At 35.7% G+C, this 20,533-nt stretch overlaps 1 protein-coding gene across 3 annotated transcripts in view; it reads right to left on the reverse strand.

Annotated features, from left to right (window-relative positions):
• Positions 1 to 20,533, reverse strand: part of EMCN (endomucin) — a 119,868-nt gene that overhangs the window by 52,058 nt on the left and 47,277 nt on the right. For all 3 annotated transcript variants that reach the window (XM_025423275.3, XM_049104981.1, XM_025423270.3), the window contains exons 4-5: positions 17,359 to 17,469; positions 5,328 to 5,366 (exon numbers count right to left, since the gene is read on the reverse strand). In XM_025423275.3, the coding sequence (XP_025279060.1) occupies positions 5,328 to 5,366; positions 17,359 to 17,469 (150 nt within the window). The remainder of the gene's footprint in view (positions 1 to 5,327; positions 5,367 to 17,358; positions 17,470 to 20,533) is intronic.

The following is a 20,533-nucleotide window of genomic DNA, read 5'->3' on the forward strand; positions in this document are numbered from 1 at the left end:
TGAATATGAATAGTTATTAATTTTCAGAAAGCTGGAAATTATACAATATACATATTGTATACAATATACAAAGAATGAATGAGGCACTGTGTTAATCATCTTATTCTGAAACATTTTTAATATTGTGTTTTAAACATGAGAGATATTGTGACTTGGAGACACAAGGTAATACATCTGACAGTAAGTAGAACTAAGATGTAAACCTAGTAAGACTCAGAAGTCTTTCTCTTCCCTTTTCAGTATATCATGAAATCAACAAATTTTAAGTGAGTTAAGTTCATCTTACTTGTTGATGGTACCATTATCAATGAAATCAATGAAGTATTTTCTCAGCATTCTAAAGGTTTAGAATGTTCTTACCCTTCTCCTAACACAGATACATTATCTTACCTTAAATTCACAATCTGGATAATATGACCTGAACACACTGGAAAGTTTTACAGTATGTAACTGTGTCAGCATTATGCTTTCTGAGAATATGAGGGTAAGCATTTCAAAATATGGGCATGAAAACATTAAATAGGATTTTTATTTTCAAACCCTTTTGGAATTCTATGTGTTGGGCACTATTCTAAATGTTTTACAAATATTAACTCATTCAATTATTTCATTGTAAATATTTGCATTTTACAAAGTGGAAACTGAAGCCCAGCGAGATTAAATAATTTGCCCAAGGTCACACAGCAAGTAGGTAGCAGAATCAGGATTTGAATGCAGGCTCTAGAGTCTGTGCTGTCAAACATGACTTTATGTTGCCTGCTGCTGCATGTCAGCAGGAATGAGTTACAACTTCATGCCTCTTATTCTTTTTTTTTTTAATTTTTTTTTAATTTTTTTATTTATTTATGATAGTCACACAGAGAGAGAGAGAGAGAGGCAGAGACACAGGCAGAGAGAGAAGCAGGCTCCATGCACCGAGAGCCCGATGTGGGATTCGATCCCGGGTCTCCAGGATCGCGCCCTGGGCCAAAGGCAGGCGCCAAACCGCTGCGCCACCCAGGGATCCCCATGCCTCTTATTCTTGTCACATAAAACATAGCCTCTTTCAATTTAGACCCCAATCCAGACAAGCTTCTTTCCATCAAGGCAAACCATAAACACCTTCCTTCAAGAGGCCAAACCAGACCATGCAGATACATACAAGGAGACAGAGAGAATTATTCCTAATATATCAAATAAAGCACACCGTAGAGTTTATAAGGTACATACCATTAGTATTAACATTGAAGTTTATTGGTTCTTAAAGTGGATGCTGGGTAGCTAATCAGTTGAGACTGTAAGTTCTTATGACCTTCCATGTAGACTACAGAGGCACAAGCCTCTCCTGGAGACTCAGCCCATTTCTTGAACTAGAGGAGAAATCACTTAGCTATACCCAATAAATCATAAGTTTATGGCAGACCCTACCACATCAATATTGACATCTTCCATTAGTGACTCCTTTTATTCTCAACTAATCTTTTAAACATTACAAAATTTCCAAGTTAAAAAGAAACAATAAACCTCTAGATATTGCTTTGCTACAGGTGTATTTCTAGCTTGAATGGATTCCAACTGAACCATTGTGTCAAGATTCTGTCATTCAAAGTTAAAATACTCAGATAAGTAACCTTCTGTATAAAAGGACTGATGCTTTACATCATATGAATTCCTAGAGGTCAGCAACCAACTCTCAGCCATTACATAGAATGTTGAGCACAATGAAAATGCCAGGATGGAGCATTCTCCTTTCCAAAGGTCAGTGGTCAGGTTTGGTAAGACCTGTAATGTCTGTTCTGGCTTCAAATTTCCCATAAAAATTAATGTCTATAATGCAATTGAGGTTGTGAAACACAGTTAAAGTAAAGAAGATGGTTACAATGAAATCGTTCACAAGTTGTGCTGATCACTTGTGATTGGAATGTTGTTGCAATGATTAATTTTATATGTCAACTTGACTTGGCCATAGGATTCCCAGATATTTGGCCAAGCATTAGTCTGGATGTGTCTGTGAGTGTATTTTTTGGATGATATTAACATGTGAATCAGTAGACTGAATAAAGTAAAGCAGATTGCCCTCCGATGTGGATGGCTCTCATCCAATCAGTTGAAGACCTGAATGGAATAAACAGGCTGACTCTCCTTCAGTAAGAAGTAAGGAGTAAAGAATAAACTCTTCCTGCCTGGTTGCCTTGAACTGGGACATTGATCTTTCCTTGCATTTGGACTCAAATTGAAATATTGGCTCTTTCTGGGTCCCCAGCCTTCTGGCTTTCAGTCTGGAACTTACACCATTGGCTTTTTTGGTTCTCAGGCCTTGGACTGGAACTACACAATACACTCTCCTGGGTCTCCAGGCTTCCAGCCTGCTGGCTGCAGATCTTGGGACTTCTCAGCTTTCAAAATACATGAGCCAATTCCTTATAATAAATCTTATGCATAGATATATATATAGTTTCTCTGGAGAACTCTGAGTAATATAGTTGTATTTTCCAGAAAATTGAGGGCAAATGGTTTATTTCTTTCCCAATACACTGAGGCACATTGGTCCATTTTTCTTCAAATCTAAAGTCTTGTATCAAAGAAATCAAGAGTCTCATTTTCAAGGACACATTATTAGCTCTGCTTGTCTGTGGAAAAATGATAAGGCTGAAGAAAAGTGAATTCCATCATTGCTTAAAATTGTTGTGAAGGCCATATGATTCCTGCGTTTATCTCTAGGGAATAAATAGCCTTGCATCACTTTTTCTTTGCATTTCCTCATTAGCTCTGAACTCAGAGCTAGAAAAATGAGTAGGCTGGAAGCTAGAGAGTCATTTCTTTTGTGAGTCTTTTCCTCCTCTTCCTTAAACTGCTTTCCTAAATCTGATACATAACACAAGCACTGCTAAAGGGGGGGGGGGATCTGCCCTCCTGCAATCTTAACCTAAGGTTAAGAAGTTTGAAATTAGTCTATGACACATCATTGTAGACCTATATGGCTACTAGAGTTATTACAGTTTTGTGTGTGGTTTTTATTTTTATTTTTATTTTTATTTTATTTTTTTTGGTTTTTACCATGCTAACTAGTCTTCCTTGGTAACCCTTAATGGCCGGCTCCATGTATCACTCATAACTCTTAGGTAGTGTCACATGTAATGGAACAAAAGGACTATTTATTAAATGCCTGGGCTAGTGGTGGTTGGTTGAATATATGGTTCTGTGTATTTAGACTAAGTTTAGACTAAATTTGTGGTCTTGCTATATATGCTACAGTGGATGGTTGAAGTTTGTCTTTCCCACATACTTCAGACATTGGGCATAAATTCTTCATGCCTTGCATTGTTAAATACAACTATCCACTCATACTACCTATCCTCAATTGAATGGAATATATGGACATATCTTCAGACCTTGATCAATCATTTCCCTATTTCTATGATTAGCTTTCTTTTTTATATACTGTTAGACATCATATCTATGTATAATTTCTTATAATTGATACTTTATTTATAGTTGCTTTTACTTATTTTGAATTCCCCCCAAATTTTTATGTAAAACAATCATCAATTTCTATACCCTTAATAATATTTTTTGGAGTCAGTGGTAAAAACATAATTTTTCCAAGAAAATGAAAGAAATTGCCAAATGTGAGAACTATATATGATGTAATCAAAGGCTAAATGCATATTAGCTCATATTTATGAAAAGGAAGCAGTGCTAATAATACTTCTGTGGGCTAGGATTTTACCTCAACTTCTACTTAAAAAAGAAATGCTAATTATTTCTTTCTTTCTATAATATGCCTATTCTTGGTCCTATGTGTGTCTTTCACAGATTTGATATTTGACCATCTTTGATAATAAACAAATTACTGGACAAATGATTACAGTTGTCAACAGATGTATAATGGCTACTTTGTCATTACGCTTTTTTTTTTTTTTGAGTGAGTCTGGATTTAGTGTTTACCCAGAACATGTATCACAGAAGTTAAAGACTGACTTTTCTCATAGTTTATAAAATCAGTTTCACTTCTTTTTAATCCACTGTTCAAATCAATGATGTGTTTACTATCTGTCTTAGAGGAATTAATTTCTATAACTCAAAATTTAAATAATGTAAATGGACTTTTTATTATAGTTAAAAATCAACTATAGTTAGACCTGGCATTTTGTAATTTATCTCTTAAAGAATGCTTCAATCCCCCCTTAAAGGGGCTATTGATTTTGGCAGCTTCTCAATTTTCTTCCATCTGTAACTTCCTCTGGATAACCAGTCCATGAAGCATAAAGTAAGGACTTCTCCAGAACAGTGCAAACCATCATTCAATGCAAAGCTGCCTTATTTGCTTGGATGCACTGTTTTTGTTTTGTTTTGGTTTGGTTTGTTTTTCCCAGTGCTTTTTCTAGTGTATTTCTAGACTATGTAAATGAAAAGAATAAAAAAATATAGTGATGAGGTGAAATAAAGAGAATTGATATAAAAATAACTTCTTTATTCATGAGATATATTGCATAGAAGGTTACTAATTAAAAGTCAACAGCATAATCATTTCAATTTTGAGTTTCTCGAACACATGATGCAGAAGGTAGACTATGATGATTAGTCTATTGCTATGAAAATGAAGTTGGTCATAATTTTCATGGCTTTATTTTTCTGACTTTTTTAAGTTACAAGATTTTCTAAGTTTATTTCATATATTTCTCATTTTTATGTATACCAGAACTGACCAAGATTGAGAACCTAAGAGATTTGTCATTTATAAAAGTACGAGGTAGGATGTAGAAAGATAAAAGTCTCCCAAGTAGTTACGATTTCAAAACAACAGAAAAAACTCAATGGTACCATTTTCCCCAGCCCAATGATCTTTTTCAATTTCTATTGTGACATTACCCTCAATTTATTCAGTTTAAACCTAGGATAACAAAACATGAGTACTTTTTGGCGTGATAATATTTTAGGCTATTAACTGTAGCTTATAACATCGACTTTCAGGCTGCCAGGATCAGGCTATGAGGGGAAGCACAGAGAAGAGAGTCACAGACATACTATACTTCTGTGAGAGGACAGATCAGTCCCCAAAACAGACCAGGAACAGCAGGTTTGGGGCAGAAGACATGTCCACAGGCTTCATGCATTTACCAGGGCTGGTTCCACTCAATCTTGCCACAGAGCATTCCGGCACATCCACTGTTATGGTCTGCTTTTTTTTTTTTTTAATTCAGATTCTCCTAAATATTTTAGTTGCCATGTCATATTTTTATTTTCCTTTGTACTATTTCTCCCTGCCCTCACACTGACTGATCTCCTTTATCTCAGTTTGGGGATTTTATTCATGAATATTCTCAGAGAGAAAAAAATTAACTTACCTGGTGTTTCTTTTGACTTGATCAAACTCTGATTCTCAGCTTTAGAGGAAAGAAAGGAAAAGAAAATCACTAAAGGTAGATATTGGATATCAGATCTACTATGACAATTGTTATGGGTAGTAAATGGATATAGATCCTACTTCATTTCTAATTCAGTTTTCTTCAAATCATAAAATCACACAGGCTTCATGATTAGAAAAACTTAAGAGCATGATTAGAAAAACTTAAGAGCAAACTCAGCCTATTTTTTCTTAAAGGGCCAAACAATAAAGTTTTAGGCTTGGTGGGTCATAAGTCTCTTGGAGCAACTATTCAACTTTGCTATTGCAGTGTGAATATAGCACACATAATACCTAAAGAGTAGGTATGGCTGTATTCCAAAGAAGTTCTAGTTAGAAAAATAGGTGGGAGGCTGGATTGGGCCTGTGGGCCATAGTTTGCTGAATCCTGTTTTAGAGCTTCTGGTCCAACTTCACATCCTTAATAAACCAGGATGATGCAGACAACTACAGTTCCTTTGGAAGGGGCTTGTTGAGTGGCACTGCCATGTGTCATAGTGCCACTAAGGTATGACACCTCTCCTGACCTAAGAAAGTTTCAGGAAAGTTCAGACAGATACCTCTCAAACCTAGGGATTTCCTTTAAAGTAAATATGATTCAGATGAGCTTTCTACAGTAAAATTACTTGAGAAAATTATAATCAAAGATCACTTCAACAACTGAGTATATGCACCATGAGTAAAATCTATCGTGTGAAAAATATAGAAAATGATTTTAAAACAAAGAGAAGCCCACTAATGATAGTTTAAAATATCCATTTTCCAGTGAAACTGGGTGGTTCAGTTCAGGTTAAGCCTCTGGCTCTTGATTTCTGCTCAGGTCGTGATCTCAGGGTAGTGAGATGGAGCCCCAGGTTGGGCTCTGTGCTGGATGTGGAGTCCGCTTAAGATTCCCTCTCTCACTGCCCCTCTGCCCCTGTGCATGCTCATTTCTCTCTGTCTCTCTCTCTCTCAAAAAAAAAAAAAAATCCATTTGCCTTCTTTGTGTGTTCACTTGACTGTCTATCAGCATCTCTAAGTTAAAGATGCTTAAAACAGAACTCCTGACTGATACCTGCCTCTTCTTGTGCTTTCTTGGTTCAGGGCATGGTACAATTGTCCCCCGGCTGCACAAACCAAAAAGTAGTGGCCTTTCTTGATTCTCCGTTTTTTCACCCCTATGGGCTCTAGGTTCAAAATATATTCCAAGTATACTCACTACTTAATTGGCTGCTGTTCATCTAGTATTCATCTCTCTCCCTTCAATACCACGTAGAAAAATCTATTTAAATTTAAACTTCACTGATCTAATGGTTCCCTATTCCTTTCACTGTGGCTGGTAAGTCTTTATAGGCTATGGCCCCTTGCCTTGCTCCCCATTTTGTTTCTAATCATTTCACTCTGGTAAATAACATCATGGGGTCATTCCTGCTTTGGGCTTCTCTGCTTGCTCTTCCCTATGCCTTGGTCCTCCCAGCCTATACTCTGGTTTCCTTCTATCTTTCATGACTCTGCTCAGATGTCTCTTCAACAACCTCACCTACAGTGGTTTCCTTCTTTCTCTTCAAACCAGTCTACCACTTGGCTTCATTTGCTCAACAGTACTTTTATTACTATAGCAACATTTATTTATTTATTATTATTATTTTTAGTGTGTTTGTTGTCAGTGGAATGTAGTTCTGTGAGGACAGAGATTACTTGTTTTATTCAAAGCCACAATTCCAGTACCTACCACCAGGTCTCTAGTAAAAACATGGAATGAATGAGGATAGAAAATAAGAATAATAATAAATAAGACAAATTCTACTTTCCTGAATTCAATTTTCAAGGAAAAAGAAAGATTTTATTTAAAACTGCTAGTTGGATAATGATAGCTACTATTTTTAAAGGAAACTCTTTTGATCAGTTCTATATATTATTTGCTGATGTCTGCATGGAAGACATCATTCCATTCCCTCTCCACAGATCTACAAATATTAGCTGAGAAAAGTGAAACTACTTTCTCAAGATGGAGACAATGACTATAAATCAAGTCTGTCCATTCTAATGTCCATCCTCTTCTCCTAAAAAAGACAGCTTTTCAATCCAATAAACTACTCTGCAAGGAAAGCCTATGTAATTAATTTCTATTTTGATAACTAGTTAAAATACTTTTGAACATGAATAATGCTGGATATGGAAGATGCACTTAAAATATTTATCAGCTGCTAGAGAATTAGGATACAAAGAAAATCAAAACCCTTTGTTCCTCTTGCTATTAATATCAGGTCATAACCTTTCTTGCTGATAGACTTCATTAAGAGTGAAAAAATTTTAAACTTGTATCAGACAAAACCTTCTGACTATTCTTTGAGGGTTTTTTTTATCAACCTTTAGAAATGCATAATAATTTTAGAGGGACATGTTATTTAAAGAAAAATAACTATGCCTTAAGGTTTAGCTGAATCTTAAAAAAATAATAATATATACCAATTCAAAACCCTTATATTGAGTGTACTCAGAAATCCAGACTTTTATATGTTAATGCATATATTGTTATTCTGAGGACAAAATTCTGCTCAAATCTTAAATATTTAATCAAAACTGGTGTGCATATATATGTATATATTTTTTTGGTCTGAAATCAGAAATATTATTTTGAAGACAATAAAATGTTTTCATTTGGCATTTCAAATTTTAACTCAGTTCGTCGATATAAAAGCTTAATAAAGATGAATGCTATGGAACATGGTTTAAGTGTGAATTAATGAAATGTGAAGATATTTGAGATTATTCCTGAGTTTTACTTATAACTTTCATAAAGCACATGTTTTGAGGAAAGTCTAAGCTCTGATCTATAATAAAGTGAATAAAATCAGACAGCAAATGAGTGTAGTGCATTCTGTTAAGCTATTCTCAAACTTAGATATTTAGTAAAGACCAAAACCTTAGGGTGGTTGGCAACTTAAAATCTGTGCATTGTGTTTGATTCTGGAAGTCTTATGAAATGCAAACGAACTTCTAAATTTCTAAAGTTTCATCCACATTAATCTAAAGCTAAACTTTACTCAATTAGTATTTATTTATTCTTTTTTTTTAATTTATTTTTTATTGGTGTTCAATTTACTAACATACAGAATAACCCCCAGTGCCCGTCACCCATTCACTCCCACCCTCCGCCCTCCTCCCCTTCTACCACCCCTAGTTCGTTTCCCAGAATTAGCAGTCTTTTATAGCAGCAATGGCCACGATAGCCAAACTGTGGAAGGAGCCTTGGTGTCCAACGAAAGATGAATGGATAAAGAAGATGTGGTTTATGTATACAATGGAATATTACTCAGCTATTAGAAATGACAAATACCCACCATTTGCTTCAACGTGGATGGAACTGGAGGGTATTATGCTGAGTGAAGTAAGTCAGTCGGTGAAGGACAAACATTATATGTTCTCATTCATTTGGGGAATATAAATAATAGTGAAAGGGAATATAAGGGAAGAGAGAAGAAATATTTATTTATTCTTAAGATCTTATTTATGCATTCATGAGAGACGAAGAGAGAGAGAGACAGAAACATAGGCAGAGGGAGAAGCAGGTACCTTGTAGGGAGCCTGATGTAGAACTGATCCCAGGACCCTGGGATCAAGACCTGAGCTGAAGGAACCACTGAGCCACCTAGGAATTCCTACTCAATTAGCTTTTAAAACAGAAAGCTTAAACAGCAATACAATAAATAACTTTGCTAAATATCAACTTACAAAGGATATTGCATTCCTATCTATATATGCATATATAACTGTATATGGTTATGTGTAGAACATATTATTAACAGGAAAAGAGAAAGAATATATACAGCCATTCCCATATATATATTCCATATATAATTATTTATTGATTTGCCTAAAAATAATTTACTATAACCAATTCAAGTTTTTCTTATCATTCACTTATATATATGGCATTGGCCAAGTCTGTTATAAAACAGTTGACCCCTGAACAACACAGATTTGAAATGTGTGGACCCTCTTATACACAAATTTTTTCTATACAGTATAGTATTTTAAATGTATTTTCTCATTCTTATGCTTTCCTTAATAACATTTTATTTTCTCTAGATTTCTTCATTATGAGGTTATAGTATATGACACACAAAACATGTTAATCAATGGTTTATGTTGCTTGTAAGGTCAACAGAAGGCTCTTAGTAATTAACTTTTGGGGAGGTCAAAAGTTCTACATGGACTTTCTACTGCTCAGGGAGTCAGCACCTTTCTACTGCTCATGGGAGTCAACACCTCTCATGTAGGTCAAGGGTCAATTTGTATTTCTGGTTTGGCTAAACCATGACTTATGTGCGACTAAGATTGTGTTATCCTGAGAATTCCTTTTGTATCCGCCCAAGATAAATGATACAAACAACTTAAATATCATTTAAGAAATGTTCTGGCTAAGTTCCCAAATAAGTGACATGGTGCAACTCGCAAAAGAAATAATGAAGCTGAGTGACCTGATAAATTACTGTTTTCCAAAGGATGAAATGCATAGCATTGCATGAGAGGTTCCATATGGCAGTACTGGAAAGTGACATTAAATAAAATTGAAACATTCAATGAGAAAGTTATTTGCTACTTAGCCTTCTTCCAGTTTATTTATTTCAATGAGGAGCCTTCAAAATTACAATTTAATGCAAATGTGTCATTAATATCTATTGTGCTTATCTTGATTTATTTTTTTTTAAACAAGAACGAACACGTCTCAAACTAAAAGCCTTTGGCAAGCAACAAAATCAAGCTATAATTTAATTATATTTTGTTTATATTGGTGACTTTACTGTTCCTGCTGACAGCTAGTGAAACAGTTTTTTCATTTATGATAGTTTTCTTTTCAAGTAAATTTAAGAAGAAAAAGTGCATCAATTTAAAGAAAGCACTAAATAAATAATAGTGCCAATGATTCACATATCTCATGACACTCATTAAGTTGTGGGAAACATTGAGGTAAAGTCTTGTAGAGGCCCTTGATGGATTTGTAGAATCAGAAGAAACAGTTGAAAAAAAAAAAAAAGAAGAAGAAGAAGAAACAGTTGAAGGAAAGAAGGGGGGAAGAAGGAATAGAATCATGCAAACAAGGAGGGCAGGATGAGAAAAACCACAGTCAAGAATAAATCTGGCCTGGTGGGTGACAGTGAGAGAATCACCTTTCTTAGAATCACAGGCTTATGTTCGGGGAGCCAGCCAGTCAGCCAATTTGTGTTATAATTATTGAACACTTACTTGTCAAGCAGATGATACACCCAATTAAAAGCAAGTTGTTTTCTACTACCTTTAGATACTTTATGTAAAATAGTTGTAATGAGAACAAGTGTGGTAGAAAAACAGTGCTTTAATTTCATCCTTTCAATTTAACCCTAGCCAAGTCATTTAGTCTTTCTGAACCTGTTTCCTTGTTTGTGAAACTGATGTGATAAATATTAACTTTGCCTGCTTGTATAAGAATTGTTATTAAGGGACACCTGGGTGGCAGTGGTTGAGTATCTGCCTTCAGCTCAGGGTGTGATCCGGGATCGAGTCCTGCATCAGGTTCCCCACAGGGACCCTGCTTCTTCCTCTGCCTATATCTCTGCCTTTCTCTCTGTGTCCACCTCATGAATAAATAAATAAAATCTTAAAAAAGATTGTTATTAATAAAATGATAGCTAACATTTGTTGTGTTTACTTCCCAGACACTGCTTTAAGCTCTGTATATTTTATCTTTTACTCTTCACAAGAATCCCATAAGGTTGTAATCTTATGGCTATTTTACAGATGAGGAAACTGAGGCACAGAAAAGTTTAATAGCTTGCCAAAGGCCACAGTACAAATAAATGATTGTGCTACTATTTGAACCAAGCCATCTCGTTTCAGAATCACGCTTCAGAATCAATAAGCTAACTTCCTCTTGGCATGATTGAGATGCCTAATTTTTTTTAAAGATTTTATTTATTTATTCAGGAGAGACAGAGAGAAGACAGAGATAGGCAGAGGGAGAAGCAGGGTCCTTGTAGGGAGCTTGATGTGGGACTCGATCCCAGAATCCCAGGATCCCATCCAGAGCCGAAGGCAGACGCTCAACCACTAAGCCACCCAGGCATCCCAAGGTGCCTAATTTATATTCTATGAAGGGTTTATGCCTTAAAAAGCAGGGTTTAGGCATTGGCCATTCTCATGTTCAGTCCCTAGTATACGTAAAATGTCTGTTTGGTTATTGCACAATTATCTATGCTTTTTGTGTAAAAATAAATTCCATATTGATCTAGTATAAATTATACAAGAAGGATACCTATTTGACTAGTTACTAAAGATAAATGTTATTAACTCTTACTTAATAACTTACTGATGACTTATAGATATTATTCATTTCTACTTGACAAAAGCCAGATTTTCCCTTCAGATTTTAAGTCAGTAATATTGTATATGCTGAGGTAGCAAAAAATCTTTCTTGGCAAAACTCTTAGAGGTGTTTCTACCAACTCCTTGCTCAGTAATGCATTGGCATATTGCCCATCTCAATTTGCCTTCTACCTCTCATCTTATTCCACATTCTTTCCTCAGCCAAGTGAGAATTCACAAGAGAGAGAAAGCGATAGTTCACCCTTTCTGGCCAATCTCTTACAGTGTGCACCGTGCCTGCTTTGACATTTGGTTACAGATACCTGAATCACTAAATTGTCAGCAAGAAAAGCACTATTTTGCTTTCTCCTCTCCATTTTTCTCTTCCTTGTCTCTTGCCTCCTCAGAAACCAACGAGATGTGCCAGTGATGGGAATGAAAAAAAGAAGTGAGAGACGATGCCACACATTTTCAAGCCCTTAGCAGAAATGGGACTCAGGAAGAGGGGATGTTTTGTACTTGTACAACAGTTTTACATGCGATCCCTCTATAGTTTAGCTGTGTTGGAGAGCAGAGACTCCTGTGATTGACATTTCCTTTGAATCACCTCTCAGTGCTCAAAGAGGTAATCTTGGACATAGACAAGGACAAATGCATGGATGACAGAATCTGGGTGTGGCAAAGGTAGTTCAAGATCTGGTCTGGAGCAGGTTAAATGGTGAGCCCCTGTCCCTAAAAACATGTGCACCAGGAACCTGTGAATATGACCTTATTGGAACAGGTCCTTGCAATTGTAACTAAGCTAAAGATTTTGATAACTCCAGATACCCATATAAGAAGAGAACCCATGGAGAGAAGAGGAGAGACAAAGTCCAGGTGAAGATAGAGATTAAAGGGGGTGCATCAACAAGCCAAGGAATATGAGGGATTGTTGGCCATCCCCAGAAGCTAAGAGGCATGCCAGGCACACAGATGCCCTCCAAAAGACTTGCAGTGAATAAACTAATTTATTAATGAATTCAATGGGCCCTCATGTATTTAACTGTAAAGTCAGAGCACTAAATTAGTGACAATTTCTATCTTTAAAATTCTAAGATTCTAGGAACATGTCTTCTCTAAGGCAGAATGAAATAGTTAAATAGGAGAAATACACAGAAATTTAAGAGAACAGGAAATGAGGCATGCCTCAGTGGTCAGTCTGTTAGGCAGCTGGCTCTTGGTTTTGGCTCAGGTCATGATCTCAGGGTCCTGCAATTGATCCCGAGTGGGGCTCTACACTCAGCTCGTAGTCTACTTGACATTCTCTCATTCCTTCTCCTTCTAATCCTCCCACTCACTCTCTCTCTCTCTCAAATAAATAAATAAATATTTAAAGAAAAAGACACACGAACAGGAGGAGGGGCAGAGGGAGAAGCAGGTTCCCTGCTGAGCAAGGAGCCCAACCTGGTGCTCAGTATTTGATCCAAGACCCAGAGATAATGACCTGAGCCAAGAGGCAGATGCTTAAACAACTGAGCTCCCAAGCACCCCTACATCCTTCCTTTCTAGGGAGTAAAGCAATAAACCTCACTAACTCTTCTCTACATTATTTGTTTAATTTTTAAAAATTTTTTATTTATTCATGAGAATCACAGAGAAGCAGAGACATAGGCAGCGAGAGAATCAGGTTCCCCATGGGGAGTCTGATGCAGGATTCCATCCCAGAATCCCGGGATTAGGACCTGAGCTGAAGGCAGGCACTCAACCACTAAGCCACCCAGGTGTCCCACTCTTCTCTTCTTTAAGTCAAATCTGCACTTGAGACGGCATACTCACACTGCTTGTATTTGATAGTTACTATCAAAGGGCCCATTGCCATGTATTTAAGGGGGAGATGAAGCTTCCACTGTTCAACCTTCCCCTACCAGTAGATTGCCTTGTTCTCCTTCCATCTCTCTGCCTTGGCTTTTCTAATTATGAACGTTTATGTGTGTGATGGGTAGAGATGGAAAGGGAACATTACTCTGCTAACCAGGAATCTGGGCTTGCTCCTGGTTTCATTAGACACAAATAGAAATCTGTGCAAACTCATTATATCAAGTGGATTCCGTACTAAGTAGGATTTACCTTGAGGAACCAGAGAGCTGTGGGGAAGAATGGCTACCCCCCAAAATGGGTTTAAAACCAAATATCTAAAGGACTAGTATAGAACTGCTTAATCAAATGGCAAGTGCAAAGGGTTCCTATAAACACCCTTATTTCAATATCTTGCTTTCCAGGGTGACTTAGTTTTCAAGAAATGGCTTTGTGGGTATATTTAAGAAGAATTACTTAGAAGAAAGTACATGCACTTCAATGCTGCATGTAGAAGCTAAATAAATATAATAGTCATCTAGCAGAGACGCAGTAGGCATTTTACTGCCTAAATCAAAGTAAAACTGAGAATCTTAACCGACTCATGGGGCTGACCACACACTTCTGTATAAGTGCTAATTTAATAAACCATGGTCCCTGAATGACATTCCTAATCAGTCACTTAATGAGTGGGTATTAGGGTAGAATACAAATTATTTGAGTTTAACCTTCAACTGCTATACATTTTGAAGATGGAAATTTTCTTTTATTCTTGTTTATATTTGGGACAATCATAGTATGAAATGGATAGGATTTTGGTCTGCTAAAGGTGCCTTTCAGATATATTTGGACTAAAAACTAACTTTAACTTACCAGAAGCTAAAACACTGCCACAAGGAAATGTCTTACATATGAAGAAGAAAAGACCCTGCTCTTTAAATTCTTCTCTGTGGTGATGCTCCCATTAAATAAAATCAATAGTTTCAGTTATGGTATGAAATTAGGTTCTTTCTATGTAAACTTCTTTATGTTCTGCTAAAGAGAATCACAATAAAATAGGAAAATGGATGTCCCATAGTGTCTCTAGACAAGAGTGGGACTGGCACGTCTGCAGTTCCCACCTGCCATCTCCTTCTATCTTAGAGATCTCCCAAAAAGAGCCTTGGAGACTGTAAGTCATCTATAGCTGTTTCTTATAAGGACTATGAACACATGTTTATAATGGATGGTATGTGATAAGCCATTACGGCAGATGACTGACTAGGTTTTCAAGCCAGGATATTTTAATTTAAAGTACAGATTACTTCATATCACGGAGGCCAGGAACTGGGAAGTGCTTGTATTGATGATAGATGTGGTTGGAGCTAGAAAGTTGTCTGAGCTCAGAGTTCTCGGTCCTACTGCTCTGTCTTTCACCAATAACTTCGTCTTGCTCAGGGGGTCTCCTCATCTTTCCATTCTTCCCAGCAATTTTACTTCCTCATAACATCTGCTTGCTCATGCCATAGGTATGCCCAGGAATCACCATGGCTCAGACTCACTCAGACTCACTCTACTGGAAACTTGAGCTTTGGGTTTCACAGCTAATCACCCTTTTCTTTAGGTTTTCTCATTCAGATTGCACAGAAAGGAAATTTGTTTGGCCTAGCTTAACATGTTCTTTCCTTTTGTTTTTAAACCAAGCTTTGTAAAGAAACTCACAACAAAATGCACTCATTTTAAGTATACAAGTCAATAATTTTCAGTAAATTTATGGAGTTGTGCAACCATCACTACAAGCCAGTTTTAGAACATTTTCAACACAAAAAAATCCTGTGGGACCTTCTGCAGTCAATCCCCAGTTCCACCTCCAGCTGTAGACAACAGATTATGTGGTTTCTGTCCCTATAAGAATGTCCATTCTGGACATTTCATATAAACGGAATCATACAATATGTGATGTTTTGTCAGACTTCTTTCACTGAACATAATTGTTTGGGGTTCATAGGTTATAACCTGTATCAGTAATTTGTTCCTTTAAATTGCTGAATAGTAGTCCATTGTATGGATATCCTATGTTTTAGAATATTTCAAATCCATTTCAAATAGAAAATCCAATGGATTATCCATCTCACCAGTTAATGGGCATTTGGATTGTTTCCAGTGTGACTATTACGAATAGTGTTACTATGAATATTATTTCAAAACCACCTGTCTTAATTACTATAGCTTTAGAGTAAGTTTTGAATTTGGCTTGTATAAGCCCTCCAACTTTGTTCTCCCTTGACAAAACTGTTTTGGCTATTCTAGGTCTTTTTCATTTCCATAAATTATTTTGGATCAGCTTACCAATTTCTAATGATTTGCTATGATTCTGTGATTCTGATAGGGATTGAATTTAATATATTAATCAATTATTTATCAACTTGGGGAGAACTGCCATCTTAAAATATTGAGTCTTTCAATCCATGAATATGTAGCATCTCTCCATTTATTTAGATATTTAATGCTCACAAAAATATTTTGTAGTTCAGTATGCAAATCTTGTACTTCCACTGTTAATATATTCCTAAATATTTTATTCTTTCTAATGGTTTTATAAATGTCACTATTTCCCTAATTTTAGTTTTGGATTGTCATTGTTAACACAACAATATGATTTATTTTTGTTTATTTTATAGCTTGTGATAGGAAATACTCTATTCTAGTTTTTTATTGTGGATTTTTTCCACATAATGATGTAGTTTGTTAAGAAAAATTTCTGTTTCTTCCTTTCCAATTTGCAGTAATGGATCTATCTATTCACCTACCTACTTATGTACCTATCATCACCTTATTGTACTACATAGAACCTTTGGTTATAATTTTGAATAGAAGTGGTGAGAATGGCCATCTTTGCTGTGTTCAAGATCTTAAGAGCGAAGCATGAAATATTTAACTATTAAGTATGGTGTTTGACATACATTTTTCATAGATTTCCTTTTCAGTTTGAGCAAGTCACATTTTATTTCTAGTTTATTGAAATCTCTAAATAAAAGTGAGGGTTAAATTTTGTCAAATGTTCTTTCTGCACCTACTGATTCTACTAATAGAGTGCATTGCTGTCCTTGATTTTCTTGTATTAAAGCAGTCATACATTCCTGGAAAACTTCACTTATTTATGTTTTCTATCCCTTTTTATATGTTACCAGAGTTAGTTTGGTAAGGATAGTTGCCTGATTAATCATAAAGGGTATTGGTCTGTAGTTTTCTTTACTTGCTTTTTCTTTTTTTTCTTTTCTAGCTTTGGTGCCAGGATAATGCTGGCCTCAAATAATGACTTGTGTAATATTCCTTCCTCCTCTTCCTGAAAGGGATTGGGAAGAATTGATATCATTTCTTTTGAAAATATGTAGAATTCAGAATTGAAGCCATTTTCCTTGAAATTTTCTTTATGGGACCATATAAGACTTTCAATGCAATATCTTTAATTGTTTTTTTATTTGTTCAGATTACCTATCTTCATGAGTCAGTTTTAACAATTTGTTTCTTTCTAAGAATTTTCCCCACTTCATAAAATTTTCTAATTTGTTGTCAAGCTCATTTTTTGTGTCAGGTAATATCATAGATTACTGTTGGCCTTGAATCACTTTTTCTTGGCATCCACCCATTTGTGGCTATGGAGGGATAAAATTCCACGGTACAAAACCAAGTTGCCAGATGGTTGTCCCATTTGGTAGAGATTAGAGAAGACAGGTGTGGCACTGTTCTTTGGTAGTCATGGGCTGGAAAACATTCTGAGTTTAATGCAATCCACCACACAAGTTTAACATTTCAGCATAAATTTTTATACTTACTCTTGTGTTGGGGACTTTGTAATGTTAAGGTAGCACTTAAAAGCGGAATCTTTGTCACTGTTACATCTGTGCCAGTGAAATCAGTCTTCATGACATCACTGGTTGTGGTTCCTAATTATGTAAAAAAAATAAGCAGCCATCAGGGGTGTAATCAATAAAAAGAAGTCTTATTAGTATTAATATTAACATCCAGTTACAACTTGAATATTAGTTACTGAAAATCTTCTGATCAAGTTTTAGAAAGCCGACATTCTAGCATTTACCTTTTGGTGTCTGGTTAATCACGTTAAGAAAACAGAAGCATAGTAGACTCTTCTACATGTCTGCTATAGTTTATCTCATTTGACCAGAACAGTAATCTTATTAATTAAATAATAATTGTGATCATAATTTTATGTATAAGACTCAGAAAAGTTAATTTCCTTATTGTCACATAACTTGTAGTAAGAGAGAAGCAGGATCTGGATCCAGCCTTTCTGATGCAAAAGTTAACTACTCAGCTACCCTAGAAAGGGGATGTGGTAAGGAAGTGGTAGTACTTGAAGATGGTACCAAGGTTCCCATGCTGTCTGGGAAAGAATCTTCAGGTAGATAGAATAGATAGCAGGAGAGGGATAATAGGAATTCCATAGGATAAACTTTTAATTGCATTTAGTTCATTTTTTTTGGAGGGGGAAGGAAAATTAACAACAAAGAAAAGAACTTGAAGTAACAAATTGAGAGAGAAATCTTTGAGAAAATGAAGAAATATCTTATTAGCATAGATATTGATGTTCACGATAGCATGGAAGTACAAAAGATCACCCAAAAGGCAGAAACTCAACACTTGAGGATGAAGGGACATGTGGGGATAGAGATTTGGCTTCTTATAGTAACTCCAAAAACATATTCTTGGAAAACCCTGGAACAGGATTTCCTCTTTAGAAATTTTTGGTGAAGAATTCTTCTGCTGAGTTAAAATAGAAAACCATGAAAAAGCAATCCTGGTGGCCTAAAGAAATTCCTAGCATAAGGCAGATTCAACAGTCTTGGACATGGAAAAGAGGATATATAGTTAAGAAAGATGTGGGAAGCTGGAAGATTAGAAAAATACAAAGAAGAGAGCAGAATAGTGGAATAGCTGGGGATACAATGCCAAAGAGTTTGCTTCGAGAATTATCTATTATTGATGTGGATTATACTTCATAGAAGAGGGTAGAATGAGAATGAGATCCCACACTCAACTCGGGACAAGTTGTTAATTATACAGTGTCCTGTAGGCAATGGAAGGAATCTTGCATGCTTTAAAGATAACTAAAGTATTTTTAAATATACCTACTGGACCTAAAAAAATAAATAGAAGGAAAGATGTGGAGACAAATGCTGCAACAGCCATAAATTTTGAAATTTTACTAGTACACTGAAATGTTTCAAATCCTAGACTCAAGAGACAAGAAAATGGGTGACCTACATTTATTAAGAGATGAAAATCATAGTCTCGTATTAACACCTTGTTTGAAAAATTTTCCCAATTGCACTTTTGGTTTGTACTTAGTAGATTCTGGATGTCTGCCAGGAAGTGATTGACATCTCAGAAAAAAATGAAACCAATCTTAAATCTGTTGTTTAAATTTATATTGTTTGCTCTCCTTCAGTTTTTCTGTCTGGCCATTTTCCCCCTGATAACACTATGTATCTGCTTTGGTCTACAGGCTTACTGTAAGCCTAAGTAATATATGTATTGGAATATGACAAACATTATTTTGCTTGAGAAATACTAATTGAAATTGTGACATCAAATAATATTGACTCCACTTTTAGGATTTGTGAAATTCATGCCCTTTTAAGTCTTAGAACTTTGGTATAGGTAGAGTGAATGAAAGATAAAATATAGGAATTTTAAAACCATATTCGACTTGGAATAAGAAAAGCTTCACACAAGATGCTTGAAAAGTCACATCAATACCAGAGTATAAGAGCAAAGAAAATACCTTCCCTGAAACCATACCCTGAAGTGAAAACCATTGGCTAGAACAGAGTAGAATGAGGGATAGGGGCTGTTTTATAATTGCCTTGAAATTATTGATGTGAAATTCATTTTGTATATTTCAAAATGATTAAATTTTTTAAATAAAGTTTTGGGAGGAGGCAATAAATATATTATCTATATTAGGAATTTAAGATGTGTTTGTAACAAATTGGCAATTGACTTGAAAGAGAGGGTTTGTGGAGTTAAAATTCTGCAAGGCGTGGGATTAAGCAGCTTATTTCCTTTGGAACTATATAGTTTGAATTACAGTATTGTTTTATCTAAAGCACATAGCAAAAGCTGCTTGTGTGGTCCCTTTGTCTTCAGAAATAGAATATGGGATAAGTGACTTTTTGACAAAGTTACCATTTACTAAAACATATGCTAAGAATACTAATACTGTGGTATGTTAATTTGGTTTTATGTTTAAGAAAAGACATTTTGTAGTCAAATTAACTGGAACTACACAGATTGTAAAAAGGCCAAATGGATGTCTTTGTGATAGGATTACTAAAATTAAAAGAAATGTTATTATGCATTGTGACACCCCAAGAGGGTAGTCTTTTCTAAAGCAATTGCCCAAGGACCTTCATTTCCAGGGATCATTTTATGGACTACTTACTGCTCCATAGAAATTCCGTATCCATGGTAACATAGGTAGTCTAGGATAAACTTAATTAAAGTAATGTCCTGATTCATTTAAGTGACTTCTGGGGGTAATACTAAAGAGTCATTCATGGAAAGATTGGGAGGAGCCTAAATACTTACACCAGTGGTCCTATGGAGATGCATCAAAGCAGCTGCAAAGGCCAGAAAAATGCCTCTTAAGATTTTTTTCAGATTTTCTGATCTTAGCATTCAAATGCTAAGCCCAAGAAAAAATATATATAAGGGGGTGTAGGCCAAACACCTGAACAAGGAGAGCTCAGGACTGCAGCTCCTCCAGTACTTCACTCAGATAATGGAACCAGGCTACAATGGAGTTCCAAAGAATCTGAAGAAAAAATGGTGATGGTGGAGGTCAGTGTAGGTAAAGTAGGACTAGAGCTCTCAGTGAGAGACAAGAAGAGGAAGGAGTTTTATTTCTGTGTGAATTCTGTATTTCCTCTTCCTTATTATTTAGATGGGTTAAGGTATATATGAAGAGCCCCTTGAAATTGTGCATTT

The sequence above is a fragment of the Canis lupus genome, chromosome 32 (assembly GCF_003254725.2).
Source record: "Canis lupus dingo isolate Sandy chromosome 32, ASM325472v2, whole genome shotgun sequence".
Lineage (NCBI taxonomy): Eukaryota > Metazoa > Chordata > Mammalia > Carnivora > Canidae > Canis > Canis lupus.